The 15,459-nt window shown below is 39.7% G+C and overlaps 1 protein-coding gene across 2 annotated transcripts in view; it reads left to right on the top strand.

The window, feature by feature from the left end:
• The window catches only part of ME1 (malic enzyme 1), a 343,107-nt gene that overhangs the window by 290,481 nt on the left and 37,167 nt on the right, over positions 1–15,459 (top strand). For both annotated transcript variants that reach the window (XR_012157982.2, XM_073336566.2), the window contains exons 9-10: positions 1,350–1,463; positions 13,038–13,143. Coding sequence is in view for 1 of the 2 variants with exons in the window: in XM_073336566.2 (XP_073192667.2) it covers positions 1,350–1,463; positions 13,038–13,143 (220 nt within the window). In the remaining variant the exon portion in view is untranslated. The remainder of the gene's footprint in view (positions 1–1,349; positions 1,464–13,037; positions 13,144–15,459) is intronic.

Genomic DNA, 15,459 nt, shown 5'->3' with positions numbered 1-15,459 from the left:
GATAATCATGTAAGATTAGTGAATTCTCCTTCAATAAATAATGTGTTTGTGGCTAAATGCTACCTAAGCAGAACTGAAACATCTAATCCAGTGGTTCTCAAACTTTTGTATTGGTGACCCCTTTCACACAGCAACCCTCTGTGAGTACGACCCCCCCTAATAAATTAAGAACTTTTTTTTATATTTAGCACTATTATAAATGCTGGAAGTGAAGTGGGGTTTGGTGTGGTGGCTGACAGCTCACGACCCACCCATGTAATAACCTCATGACCCCTTAAGGGTCATGACCCCCCAGTTTGAGAACCCCTGATCTAGTCTGAGCTAATGAAGTCTAATGAAGTCTGAATATCTCAAACCCTACTTGAGTTACAGTCTGTGCTCTGAATTATTAAAACTATAAGTGGCTAAAAGAAATAGACTTACTTATTGCTAAAATTTTCAGAACAGATTATTTTTAGAAAAACATTGCAAACTTGACAGTTTTCACTTTGACTCAGAAAAAACCCCTATATTTTGTTTCAGAGTAGCAACTGTGTTAGTCTGTATTCACAAAAAGAAAAAGAGTACTTGTGGCACCTTAGAGACTAACAAATTTATTTGAGCATAAGCTTGAATGCATCCAGTGAAGTGACCTGTAGCTCACGAAAGCTTATGCTCAAATAAATTTGTTAGTCTCTAAGGTGCCACAAGTACTCCTTTTCTATATTTTGTAAAATTCGTAGATTTTTGTGAAAAAGCAAAAAAAACCAAAAACATGTTTTGCTCATCTTGCTCCTTTTAATAGGCAGATGAATGTAAGAAAATAAACTTCTAGCGTACAAATTGTACCACATAAGTAATCATCTGCTTCTCCCTGGCTTTCTCCATTGTCTAGATAATACATGTGTAGGGTTGCAGTGCTCAGAGACCATATTCACTTCAGTACCACCCCTGCACTCCACTCTATATAAATATATTGGGCTGGTTTTAAATGCAATAAAATTATTTTTATTCAAACCAAACTTTATTGGTGGTAGTAGAGTAGTCACATAGGGTTCTGATCTCTATCATATTTTATTGTCTAATGTAAAATAGCAGATTCCATTAATTATGTGAGGAGAAGAGGAAGCATAAACATAGTAAAACTGAGCCATGAATCTGACTGTCTTTGTTTTTTATATATCTATCACCACCATATCTAGCATTGTAAAAGATCCGTTTTCTGGTGTTTTTAATTTATGAAGATCTAATTGTACAGCTTTAATTGTTACTGAAATTAACAGTTTTAAAAAATAGTATCATATGTTGTTGCATTCTCTTTCTTTTCCAGTTTCATATATGAATTTTCTTTTCCCCTCTCTCCTTTTAAGGCTGCCCTTGGAATAGCAAATCTGATTATTATGGCTATGCAAAAAGAAGGGACACCAGAACGTGAGGCCATCAAAAAGATATGGATGGTAGACTCAAAAGGATTAATAGTTAAGGTAATACAACATTTTTCATGGCTATAAGTGCAATGTTAAAATTATTCTCATCATTCTGCATCAGCCTGATGCAGAAACAGCTTTATGGATATGATGAAGCTATTTACTATCTTTTCTAATACCTACATGCTTAACATTTCTAGATATAGATCTGTCGCATTCTGATCCGTTCGGAGGTGCAATCCAGACCAGTAAGGGATGTGTTACTGTCTGCCCTGTAAACCCTGGCTGTTTCACAGCGCTTTTCTGCTGTAGCTCCCAACCTGGCCCGCTCACACGCAGCCTACCAGCATGCAGGTCACACCCTAAGTGTTTGTGTGTTAGACATCCCAGGTTCAGCAGCTCAGACACTAGCAGCCTTTCTACAGCTCTGCAGCTTTATGCTGGCTTCCACCAGCCTCGGTTACTACTAGGAGCATGATCCCCAACACACTCCCAGTCCTGAATTTTCCCAAAACTGTGCCTTCTGCAATCTGCAGCCCACTCCTGGACAGTTCAGAGAAATAATATGGTTAATTTGTTCCACTAAAGACACAAATACAGATCACAGCTTATTAACTTAATTGGGGTGAATATACCCTTCCCTTTAAACACTGTGTTGAGTTGGTTAATAGTAAAATAAAACAAACATGTTAGCATCACTTAACCTATGCCCTATTGTTAAGTAAAAAAAATAAAGGGTTACAAGGAAATAAAAATGAAAACATGCATCTAAAAGTCTAAAACATAATTTAGCTAGTTACAGGCCTTGTTCTAGATGTGTTACCAGTCTCTCTTTCCCAGCCATGGCTGACTTTCTCTCAGTCAGGACCTTCGACAACTTGTAAAATCTTCAGAGAGACAACAGTGCTGAGTTTCATTAAACTGCACTATGGCAGCACTGTTCACAGCATTGTAGTAAAAATAGTAGAATCATAAGAATTAGAGATGGAAAAGATGTCACCGAGGCCAACGCTCTACCAATAAGCTGAGAGGAGGGGTGAATGAGTACAGGAAAATTCTAATATCTAATATCTGACCTTACCTGTCTACCTACCTCTGATGCAGTTTTTTGTCCCATTCCCAGAAAAAATGTCGTGAAGCAGTAGAGTAATACTTCCTACTTCCTTTGCGTTTCATCCGAGAATTTCAAAGTGTACAAATATTAGTAGATGAAGCCTTATCTGTTTTAAGTGGATTACAAAAAATAGAGATTGCCTAATAAGGGTAGTATCTTGTATAGTTTTCTTTTATTATCTTCATTTTAGAGATTGGGAAACTGATGTATAGAAAGGTTATGTTCTTCAAATGATGATCCTATCCCTATGTCAATTCCACACATGGCTATGCATATGCACCATGCATCTTAGTCTAGAGAGTTTTAGTAAGCAGTGTACATGGGTCCGCATATGCACAATTGTTCTCCTCAAGCTCCAAACCAGAATATAAAGGGCAGTGCAGACCAATGCCTCTCCAGTTCTTTTATACTACCAAGTGGCCTGAGTTGTTGTACTCTGTGTCTGCTTCAGTCTTTCTCTACTTTGATACCTGTAAATATGAATTATAATTTTTAGTAGTTTAGTGTTTTTAGTGTTTTCATAGTTAGCTTAGTTCTCCCTATCTCAGTGGTCATAGAGGTGGAGGAAGTCACATACCTGGATCTTTGAACCCTTTGTCGTTTGCACTGGGGTTCATAAGGGCACTCCTGATAAAATACCTGAGGGTGGGTGGGCCTGAGGGTTTGCTTATGATATTTCTTCTTCAGAGCTGGGGTGTAAATGCAGGGAGTGAGGGGTTGTCCTAGAGTCTTTAAGAGAGTGTAGATATTAATTGGTCTTTTCATTAAAGAAGTTAGACTCATCAAAGGGAAGGTCCTCAATGTTATTCTGGACCTCCCTGGGGAACCCTGAACATTGGATCCACAATTCATACCTCATGACTGCAGCTGCGTCAATGTGCATTCACTGGCACATGGAGTGATGTCTTAGCCACCAGCCTGCCTTCATCAATGAGAGCTTAGAACTGGGCCCTGTCTTTCTGAGGAAATTTCTCTTTAAAGTCTAGAAATTTTGAATAATTCAGGAAATTGTATTTTGCTAAAGGCATCTGGTAGTTAGCAACTTTGAATTGGAGACTAGCTTAAAAACTCCTTTAAATTTCATCCTGGCAGCAGAATTAGCTTTGACCCTCAATCATGATTACAGGGCAAACTGCACTTTGGACCCCTTTAGTCCCTCTTAAATGCACCTCTTAGGTTTCTAGGTCTCTTGGCATCGACCCCCCTATTCTCTTACCATATTAATGTGATAGAGCCAACTGTGTTTGGCACCTTTGTGAGTCTTTCATTCTGGGGACCAGTGAGATGATTGAAGTGACTCAAAAACAGCATCTTCAAAACAAAGTATTATGTGGTAATTCTCCCCAGATGTTCAAAGCTCATAGAGCAAAGGACAAAACAAAGGCCTGTGCACCTCGGGTCTTACTGTATCTTAATCTTTTCTTGTCAGCTTTTTTAAGTTCCCCTAAAATCAGCTAACTCCCATGTCGGAGAGAATCAGACTGTCCTGTTAATATCATGTTCTGTCTCTGTGCATCTCTGTACCAGCCTGTCAGCTCTTACTGACGCTTCCTGGGCAGTCTCTGGCCACCTGTTCAGCACCCTCCCTTTTCTATGACCGGGGTCCTATAATGTTTGATCTCCTCCTTTTGATCCTAGACTTAACTTTTCTTGTGTAGACACAGCCTTTGTTGGCATAACTATACAGGTATAGCTATTCTGGCAAACCCTCCAGCTATGTTTACACCAGTGGTGGGCAACCTGGGTGGCGGGCAATACGTGGCCCATCAGGGTAATCCGCTGGTGGGCCGCAAGACAGTGTTTACATTGACTGTCCGCAGGCATGGCCTCCTGCAGCTCCCAGTTGCCGCAGTTTGCCGTTCCCAACCAATGGGAGCTGCGGGAAGTGGCACAGGCTGGCATCTACACTAGAGCATCTACACTGACAGTGCATCTACACTAGAGCTTATACCTGCATAGCTGTGTGGTTTAAAAAAAAACCCACAACCCTACCAACATAGCAGTGCTGGTATAACTTTTAAGTATAGGGCTTTAGCCTTAGGAAGAGGAAACAGTTCTCACCCTGCCTGGAGCCAGTAGGGAGTATTCCCAAATAAAAAGCTTTTCCATTGTTTCCTCCAGGACTCTTCTCTGTGTCACTGTTTGGCTGCTTGGTTTCTTTAATAACCCCTTTCGATCTAGATTCATAGATTCTAAGGCCAGAAGGGACCACTAGTCTGACCTTCTGTATAGCACAGGCCATAGAACTTTCCCAAAACAATTCTTCTATCATAACTTTTAGAAAAACACCCCATCTTAACTTAAAAATTGTCAGTAATGGAGAATTCGCCATGATCCTTGGTAAATTGTTCAATGATTAGTTACCCTCACTGTTAAAAAAGTATGCCTTATTTCCAGTCTGCAACTTCGCTTGAACTTCCAGCCATTGGATCATGTTATATCTTTCTCTGATAGACTGAAGAGCCCATTATTAAATATTTGTTCCCCATGTAGGTACTTATAGACTATAATCAAGTCACTCCTTAATCTTCTCTTTCTTACAGTGAATAGATTGAGCTCTTTTAGTCTGTTGTGATAAGCCATGTTTTCTAATCCTTTAATTGTTCTCCTGGCTCTTCTCTGAACCCTCTCCAATTTATCAACATCCTTCTTCAGTTGTAGACACCAGACCTGGAAACGGTATTCCAGCAGCAGTTGCACTAGAGACAAATACAGAAGTAAAATAATCTCTCTACTCCTACTCAAGATTCCCTTGTTTACACATCCCAAGATCATATTAGCTCTTTTGGCCACAGCGTCACACTGGAAGCTCATGTTCAGCTGATTATATACCACCACCACCCCCAAACCTTTTTCAGAGTCACTGCTTCCCAGGATAAAATCCCCCAACATGTAAGTATGGCCAAAGTCTTTGCTTCCAGTTGTATACATTTACATTTAGCTATATTAAAATGCATACTGTTTGCTTACGCCCAAGCAATGTAGATCGCTCTAAATCAGTGACCTGTTCTCTTCATTATTTACCATGCCCCTAATTTTTGTCATCTGCAAACTTTATCAGTGATGATTTTATGTTTTCTTCCAGATTATTGATAAAGATGTTAAATAGCGTAGGGCGAAGAACCAATCTGCCTTACAGAAATATATTATGTCAACACTATTGCCTTTATCATCCAAACGTAATCCAAATGTAATCTTATTTAAAAAAAAAAGATATCAAGATATGTAACCTCTTAGCAAGTAACCCATCAAAAACACACACACAGCATTCACCATATTCATAAAAAATACTGATATTTCCTAGTTTGTCTCACTTTCCTTCTTAATAATCATTACACATATCTGTTTATCATGTATTTATTTTTGTGGTGCTTTATGTATATCGTGTATAAGCATCTTATATAAATTAAGGCTCACGCCACTAGATTCTCTGGTCTAGATAAGCTGGGCTTGGCACAGGACCAGAGAGGACATGGAGGCAAGTGGTTTTATATTAGCTTTGTGGCTTCTTGATTCTGGGACCAGATGAGTGCCAGTTCTGTCCCTAGTGTAAGCTAGAGCATTCTGAGGGCTACTCTAATTTATTCCTAGCTGCATGTGGCCACAAGGAGCCATTCTAGCAATGATTATTAAGAAGAATCTGCAGCTTGGAAATGCTCTGACCATGGTCCCTTTTCCCTGGTTTCATAAAGCTACTATGCTATTCAGGGATACTACAAAGTGGGAACTCCCATGTGGCCAGATCCACCATAACAGGCCCAAATATCAGGCCCCAATTTGGGAGCATTTGTATGAGTTACCTCCTATTTTTAACATCACTCTCAATATGTCAGTTTTACAGTCTGGAGTCCTGTTTTTACAGCTGTTGTCTATGGGGTCTCTAAGGGGTCTCTTCATAAGACAATTTTGTTTTGTTTATCTGAGCTTCTGCTTGGTTCTGTAATCTGGCGACATGGGGTAAGTTTCCATTTCTGTGCCGATGATGTACATTTATTTTAAGTTTGATACCAAAAACTCTTACAATATATACAATACAACTCTCTTCACAATGTGTATGATAATCAAGGTGGGCCATTTCCTGCACAAATCCAGGTTCTCTCATCCCCTCACTCCCCTCCAAAAACCACACACACAAACTAAATCTCCTGCTAGTAATAGCTTATCCAAAGTGACCACTCTCCCTACAATGTGCGTGATAATCAATGCCCCTCTGCCATTTACATTGGTCAAACTGGACAGTCTCTACGTAAAAGAATAAATGGACACAAATCAGATGTCAAGAATTATAACATTCATAAACCAGTCGGAGAACACTTCAATCACTCTGGTCACGCAATCACTGACATGAAGGTCACTATCTTACAACAAAAAAACTTCAAATCCAGACTCCAGCGAGAAACTGCTGAATTGGAATTCATTTGCAAATTGGATACTATTAATTTAGGCTTAAATAGAGACTGGGAGTGGCTAAGTCATTATGCAAGGTAGCCTATTTCCCCTTGCTTTTTCCTACCCCCCACCCCCAGACGTTCTGGTTAAACTTGGATTTAAACTTGGAGAGTGGTCAGTTTGGATGAGCTATTGCCAGCAGGAGAGTGAGTTTGTGTGTGTGTGTGTGTGTGTGTTCCCGGGGGTGGGAGGGGGGGTTAGAAAGCCTGGATCTGTGCTGGAAATGACCCACCTTGATTACCATGCACATTGTAGGGAGAGTGGTCACTTTGGATGAGCTATTACCAGCAGGAGAGTGAGTTGGTGTGTGTATGGGGGTGGGGGGGTAAGAAAACCTGGATTTATGCTGGAAATGGCCCACCTTGATTATCATGCACATTGTAGGGAGAGTGGTCACTTTTGATTATCTATTACCAGTAGGACAGTGAGTTTGTGTGTGTGGTTTTTGGAGGGGGGTGAGGGAGTGAGAGAACCTGGATTTGTGCTGGAAATGACCCACCTTGATTATCATACACATTGTGAAGAGAGTTGTCACTTTGGATGGGCTATTACCAGCAGGAGAGTGAGTTTGTGTGGGGGGGGGCGGAGGGTGAGAAAACCGGGATTTGTGCTGGAAATGGCCCAACTTGATGATCACTTTAGATAAGCTATTACCAGCAGGACAGTGGGGTGGGAGGGGGTATTGTTTCATGGTCTCTGTGTGTGTATATAATGTCTACTGCAGTTTCCACAGTATGCATCCGATGAAGTGAGCTGTAGCTCACGAAAGCTCATGCTCAAATAAATTGGTTAGTCTCTAAGGTGCCACAAGTATTCCTTTTCTTTTTGCAAAGACAGACTAACACGGCTGTTACTCTGATAAGTGTGGTATGTAACCTATTGCTTAAATCAGCTTCTGTACCAGATGACAGGAGGATAGCTAATGTGACACCAATTTTTTAAAAAGATTCCAGAGGTGATTCTGGCAATTACAGGTTGGTAAGCCTAACTTCAGTACCAGGCAAATTGGTTGAAAAAAATAGTAAAGAGCAGAATTATCGGACACATCGATGAATACAATTTGTTGGGGAATAGTCAACACAGCTTTTGTAAAGGGAAATCATGCCTCATCAATCTATTAGAATACTTTGAGGGGGTCAATAAACATGTGGACAAGAATGATCCAGTGGACATAGTGTACTTGAACTTTCAGAAAGCCTTTGACAAGAGGAAGAAAAGAAAGCAGCAGAATACAGATGCTGGACTTCAGAAAAGCAGACTTTGACTCCCTCATGGATGGAGGGGAGGATGGGCAGGATCCCCTGGGAGGCTAATATGAGGGGGAAATGAGTAATATGAGTCCATCTCTCCTGGACTCCTTTCCCCCTCATATTAGCCTCCCAGGGGATCCTGCCCATCCTCCCCTCCATCCATGAGGGAGTCAAAGTCTGCTTTTCTGGAGTCCAGGAGAGATGCTTGTATTTTAAAGAAGCCTTATTGAGGACACAGGAACAAACCATCCCGATGTGCAGAAAGAATAGCAAATATGGCAGGCAACCAGCTTGGCTTAACAGAGAAATCTTTGGTGAGCTTAAACACAAAAAGGAAGCTTACAAGAAGTGGAAACTTGGACAGATGACTAGGGAGGAGTATAAAAATATTGCTTGAGCATGCAGGGGTGTAATCAGGAAGGCCAAAGCACAGTTGGAGTTGCAGCTAGAAAGGGATGTGAAGGGTAACAAGAAGGGTTTCTACAGGTATATTAGCAACAAGAAGAAGGTCAGGGAAAGTGTGGGACTCTTACTGAATAGGGGAGGCAATTTAGTGACAGGCGATGTGGAGAAAGCTGAAGTACTCAATGTTTTTTTGCCTTGGTCTTCACAAACAAGGTCAGCTCCTAGACTTCTACACTGGGCAATACAGTATGGGGAGGAGGTGAGCAGCCCTCAGTGGAGAAAGAACAGGTTAAAGACTATTTAGAAAAGCTGGACATGCACAAGTCCATGGGGCAGAATGCAAAGCATACAAAGGTGCTGGGGGAGTTGGCTGAGATTGCAGAGCCATTGGCCATTATCTTTGAAAACTCGTGGCGATCAGGGGAGGTCCCGATGATTGGAAAAAGGCAAATATAGTGCCCATCTTTAAAAAAGGGAAGAAGGAGAATGCGTGGAACTACATGAGGGGTCAGCCTCACCTCAGTCCCTGAAAAAATCATGGAGCAGGTCCTCAAGGAATCCATTTTGAAGCACTTTGAGAAGAGAAAGGTGATCAGGAACCGTCAATGTGGATTCACAACGGGCAAGTCATGCCTGACAAACCTGATTGCCCTCTATGATGAGATAACTGACTCTGTGCATATGGGGAAAGCGTTGAATGTGATATATCTTGACTTTAGCAAAGCTTTTGATATGGTCTCCCACAGTATTCTTGCCAGCAAGTTAAAGAAGTATTGATTGAATGAATGGACTGTAAGGTGGATAGAAAGCTGGCTAGATCACCAGGCTCAACAGGTAGTGATCAATGGCTTGATGTCTAGTTGGCAGCCAATATCAAGCAGAGTGCCCCAGGAGTCAGTCCTGGGGCTGGTTTTGTTCAACATCCTCATTAATGATCTGGATGATTGGATGGATTGCACCCTCAGCAAGTTCGCGGATCACAGTAAACTGGGGAGAAGATAGATATGCTGGAGAGTAGGGTCCAGAGTGACCTAGACAAATTGGAGGATTGGGCCAAAAGAAATCTGATGAGGTTCAACAAGGACAAGGGCGGAGTCCTGCACTTAGGATGGAAGAATCCCATGCACTGCTAGAGGCTGAGGACCGATTGGCTAAGCAGCAGTTCTGCAGAAAAGGACCTGGGAATTACAGTGAACGAGAAGCTGGATCTGAGTCAACAATGTGCCCTTGTTGCCAAGAATGCCAACGGCATATTGGCCTGCATTAGTAGGAGCATTGCCAGCAGAATGAGGGAAGTGATTATTTCCCTCTATTCGGCACTGGTGAGGCCACATCTGGAGTATTGCGTCCAGTTTTGGGCCCCCAACTACAGAAAGGATGTGGACAAATTGGAGAGAGTCCAGCGGAGGGCAATGAAAATTATTAGGGGCTGGGGCACATGATTTATGGGGAGAGGCTCAGGGAACTGGGCTTATTTAGTCTGCAGAAGAGAAGAGTGACGAGGTGTTACCAGAAGATTTGAACCTAACTGTCTTTTTAATTTGCTTATTCTGATATTAAAGGTTGTGGCCCGTCCTACGGATTTTCCAAAGAAAAGCCACTAACCATGGCCAGCTTCCCCCCCTAAAGGACACGGATAAAGCCCTCTGATCAAGAATAGGCAGCAAGTAGTAAATTCTTCAAAAACAAAAATAACATTTATTTAGAAGTGAAGGATTACAATAAGAGGAGAGAGAGCGGCAAAAATAAAATAAACAGTAAAGGTTACAGATACAATGTAAAGGAAGCAGCACGATAAATAAAAACACAACACAAATAAATATTCCACTTAACTCTATAACATAATCTAACAATATAATCACTTACTCTATAACAATATAGCAATCAATCACATAACATAAATGTGTAACAATACATTGATTAACTCTAATATTAATTACTTAACTCTAACATCCATTAACACTGGCCTTATGGTTACTGAATGGGTAGGGGGAATCTCACGCAAACCACCGGCATCCAGGCAACCGTTGGTTGTTGCTGCTGGGCTGCTGCAGAGACCTGCTGGCCGGGTGCCAGAAACGGTCATTGCCAAAGTAACCCTGGAACCCTGGGTGGGCTGCTGCTGTTGCTGTAACAGCCATTGGTTTTCAAGTGGCTCTTTCTTTACTAGGTTTCAATGTAGCGTCTCAGGTGGCTTCTCTTGCACAGGTGGCTTCTGGTAGGTGTCCAGCAGCGTTCCACTCTCGTGCTGGTCCCTGTCCCTACAAAGTTTTAGCCTGCTGGCTGTTGCCTTTATATGCAATTCTGGCTCATTAGCTATTAATTTATTCAGCCAGTCATCTTTCAGGGATTTGAGTATGTTAATTAACCCAGCCAATCATAATACAGGGATTTGCATATATTAATTAATGCTGCCAGTACCAACATGTGACACTCAAACTCAGCCAATCAGTTTACAGAGATTAGTGCATGCTAATTACTAATTAGTCCTCAAAAAAACATTTATAGACTGCAGTGACATCTGCTGGAGAATTTAAAAACAGCAATCTTCAAAGTCTCAATTGACTGCACTAGCTTCATCATGGACATGCCAAAAGTGGCTAATTTTACTGCACCCGTGAGAGGCAGTGGATTTTATATTTTACCCAAAAAGGAAATCAGGTGCATGTTACTCAATATTTCTGTGGTAGTAGTTCTAAGAACATACTTAAACCCCATATAAGCACATGAGGACATAACCCTCTCCACTTAAAACACTGTATTTCAGTCATTTAAGAAACCTGTAGAAGTGGATAAATCTGTGAAAATTCCCTATAATCAAGGGTGAGAGAAGAGAAACTGGTATCCTGTAAACCAAAGCAGCTCAGTCAGTTCTAACCACATGACAGACCTGCACAACTTCTGTGGTCTCCCCGGAACCATTTCCTCCTGCTGCAGATGAAAAATGGCCTTCTGTTATGTATGCCAAGTCTTGTGGTTACTGTCCAAAGAGGAGAAGGAGGAGCAGAGTAAGTGCTGTGATGTAATTTGTGCCAAACCACAGCCTTTTTGTGTAGGACATTAAAACAATTTTTTCTTAAAAATAAAAAAAACCCAAAAATATAGTTTTTGAAAAGTAGAACGAATCCACTGTTAGATCCAGTTTTAAAATACATGAGCCAAATTTGTCCTTGGTGAAACTCCTTAAGCTTCAAAGGAGTTACACCAAGGATGATTTTATCTCAATAATTGTTGCTAACTTGGAAAGATGAAGGAAATTTTCCTCTGTTGAGACTGGCAATGCATGGTTGGAAAAGACATCAGTAATACAGTATCCAGTCGAGCATGTAGTCAAGGTTCTCTCAAGCATTTCCATTTTAAACTGCTCAGGTGAAATTTTTAGAAATAAGTGCTTAAGGATAGTGCTTTCTCCATATTTAGACACTTCAACAAGTGGTCTAATTCTTAGAAGTCCTGAGACCCCAGCAGCTCCCATTGATTTCACACTCTAGTTATAGGCCAGGTAAGCTGTGTCAGTGTAAATCACAGCCTGTAGCGCTTTTGCCTGTCTGCATTAGGGCTTTCACTTGGTGCAGCTACACTGGTGGCTGGCCAGAGATAGCTGAAATCCCTAATGTACACAGGGCCTCAGATGAAAACTTAATTGATTTGCAACTAACATAAGTCATTTATGTTACTGAAAAAATGTTTTCATTGGTGCCTGGTTAGAGATGTTTATCCCAAGTTATTAAAAATACTAAAATTTTGCAGCCAGAGAGTCCATAATTTAGATGGCTCCTGATGTTTTACACAAGAAAAGACTTGAAGCTGCTGAGAGAGAGTGTTTTTGTTTGAATAATACTTATGGAAAATGCATAGTCCGCAGTAGCATTAACTAGTCCTGTACCAATAAAATACATTCTGAGCCAATAGAATGTCACTAAAGACAACTAAACTCTGTTAACATTAGGTCAGGTTTTTGATTATTAAACCAATTTTCAAAGTATCAAAATTCAGATGCTTAAAATTGTACAAGGTTGCAATATTACATGAATGATTTGTTTCTTTTAAAGTGTGTACAATTGTTCAGCTTTCTGCAAAATTATAAAGCTCACATAGTGCATGGTTTTTGAAAATTTGTGAGTAATTAATGCTACTGTGGACTAAAATGGTCAGTTTTTAAAATGTTCACATTCCAGGTATTTACATTTGGACAAATGGATATGTTGTCCTTTATAAGAGCATGATGCAATGTACAATTTAAGAAATTTTCTCACATTTTGTTATTTGCTAATACAAGTGCCATACACTGAACATAACAGCGATAATTAATTACCAGAATATCTCTTTTTGAGGTGTGTATCAGTTTGCATAGGGAATATCATGGTCCCTGCACAATTTTAATAAATGCATTTTTTGCTTTTGTTCACTTAGGAGCGTTCCTCATTAACAACTGAAAAAGAAAGGTTTGCCCATAAACATGATGAAATGAAAAATCTAGAAGATATTGTTAGAGCTATAAAACCAACTGTACTTATAGGTAATTATTTATTCAAATGATATATTTTTAAGGAGTGAGACTTTGTTTTATTGTTTGTATAAACTATGAATATCATATAAAGGGAAGATTATGGAGCTCCTCTGAACAGGTAATTCTTAAGTATTTGGAAAGTACCTAGCACATAGTGGATGCTACTGCAAATAAACATTAAATAATAAGAAGAATGTGGCAAACATATAACAGTGCTTTCATTCTAAAGCCTACACATTAGTGGTGGAATTATCCATGTTTTCTTGAACTTCTGTTGAGGAAGCACATCATCTTCCTAATATTACTTCTGAAGTTATGTTCTGTAGTATAAATAACCTCAGACGTTAGAATGAGGAAAGTGGAGCATACATGCATGTATGACTGTACAGTCACCTGCATTCTTCATCTGATTACATAGATTTCTGGTCTCACATTTGGGTTCCGATCCTGCAGTTTTTGTTTAGGCAAGACTGTCATTGACTTTAAAAGAACTGCAGGTTCTTGATCTCATTGAAGTAACCAGCTGAAAGGATGTTTCAATTCTCTATACAGCAGAGTTAAAACAGTTTTCTACTACCTGTTTCATGAATGAAAAGGCAAATGTTCTTGAATTTTTGCAGTTTAAGTAACCTTTTAAAAATCTATCTATTCACTAAAACTGATCATCACATGTTAGAAAGTGTGAACATATCTTACTCTGTGCCAACTACCATAACATTAAAAAAATATTTTGAATTTAGAATACCAATTGAATTACTCCCCCAACCTATATCTTGAAAGCCTTCAACAAAGGGGACTGAATTTTTTAAAGCATTTTCACTGTTTCACTTAGCAGTGATTAATCAAATAAGTGGGACTTGACTTGGTTTTCTGAAATATTTCCTTTTTTTCACCGATATAGTCAAATGCTGCATAACCATTTCAAAATACTATTCCAATTAGAGCTGTGCAAATAACTGATTTTTTTTGTTTGTTTGTTTGTTTTGCTGGCAATTATGAAAATTTTTAAAAAAATTGTTTGGGATTGAACCAAAACAGAAAGTTTTCAAAAAATTTGGCAAATTAAAAAAAATGGATCAAGTGAAACATTTAGTTTCAACAGAATCAAAAAGTCTCATTTCAATATTGCCTACTTTAAATGTTTCAATTGTTTTTTAATAAAATCAAAGGAGATTTTGAAATGAAGTCATTCCAAACCAAAGAATCAAATTTTTCATTTTGAAAATGTTGAAATGTTTTGATTTTTTTTAAAGGGGTATTATTTTACCATAACAATTTGGTGAAACTGACATGATTTCACAACATGTTTCAGTGTTGCTAGATCTCCATTTTTCACCAAAAAAGTTCTATCTGAAAAATTTTACCCAGATTTAGTCCCAATCTGGAAAATAAGAGCTCACCCTTATTTTTCTTCAGTCCAGCCAAGCAATTGACATGCAAAAGAGAGACACTATATCAACATCCAAGACTGAAACCCAAAATCACATAGTAGACAAAAAGTGTTTAGAGAAAATGAGGCTAAAAAACCAGTTAAACTGAAGATTAGAGTAAAAGATCCATGATATGCATCCAGCTAAAAGTATCTGTATGTATTAAATACTAACACGACATGCAGTACGTATCAGTATATCATTACAATATAAATCCCATTTACCATCTATTCTCTTCTTGACACACCCCCAATCTCTCTGGTTGTCAAAGCAGTGACTGAAAGAGCCAGACAATAGCACCCTTGTTCTACACCATCTGACAAGAAGGGAAAGCATTTGGACCTTTTGGGGCATAAAGTCTTTTCCTCATCTAGTCTCCAATTCAGGATTTCATACTATCAGGGATTACTAGCTAAACATGACTTCTGAATTACAGAAAATATAAGGAATTTACTGATAGCCTCCCACAACGGGACTGGACTCATTTTCAGGTGCTCATTGAGGAAGGGAAGCTGGTAGCCAGAACAGCACTCTAATTGGCAGTGGATGCAGCAGATACCTCCTCAAGGGCCATGGCTGTGGCTATAGTTATGCATAGGGAATCTTGGCTCCACTCCTCCAGTTTCCCTAGGGAGGCACAAAACACTACTGAAGACTGCCCCTTCGATGATTCCTTTAATTAAAGGACAGATGATACACTTTCTACCCTCAAGGACTCCAGAGCCACCCTTCACTCACTGTATATCTACACTCATGCCCTGCAGCGTAAATTCAACTGCCCCCCAAATTTGGAGTGCAATAACAATGGCCAAATGGGTGCTGAACATCATCCATCATGGCTATAGAATTTAATTAATCACACTACTTCCGCCAAAAAACCCTTCCTTATCCCATA

This window comes from Lepidochelys kempii, chromosome 3 (genome assembly GCF_965140285.1).
Source record: "Lepidochelys kempii isolate rLepKem1 chromosome 3, rLepKem1.hap1, whole genome shotgun sequence".
NCBI classification, from domain to species: domain Eukaryota; kingdom Metazoa; phylum Chordata; order Testudines; family Cheloniidae; genus Lepidochelys; species Lepidochelys kempii.
This window is presented reverse-complemented; position numbering and strand designations above follow the sequence as displayed.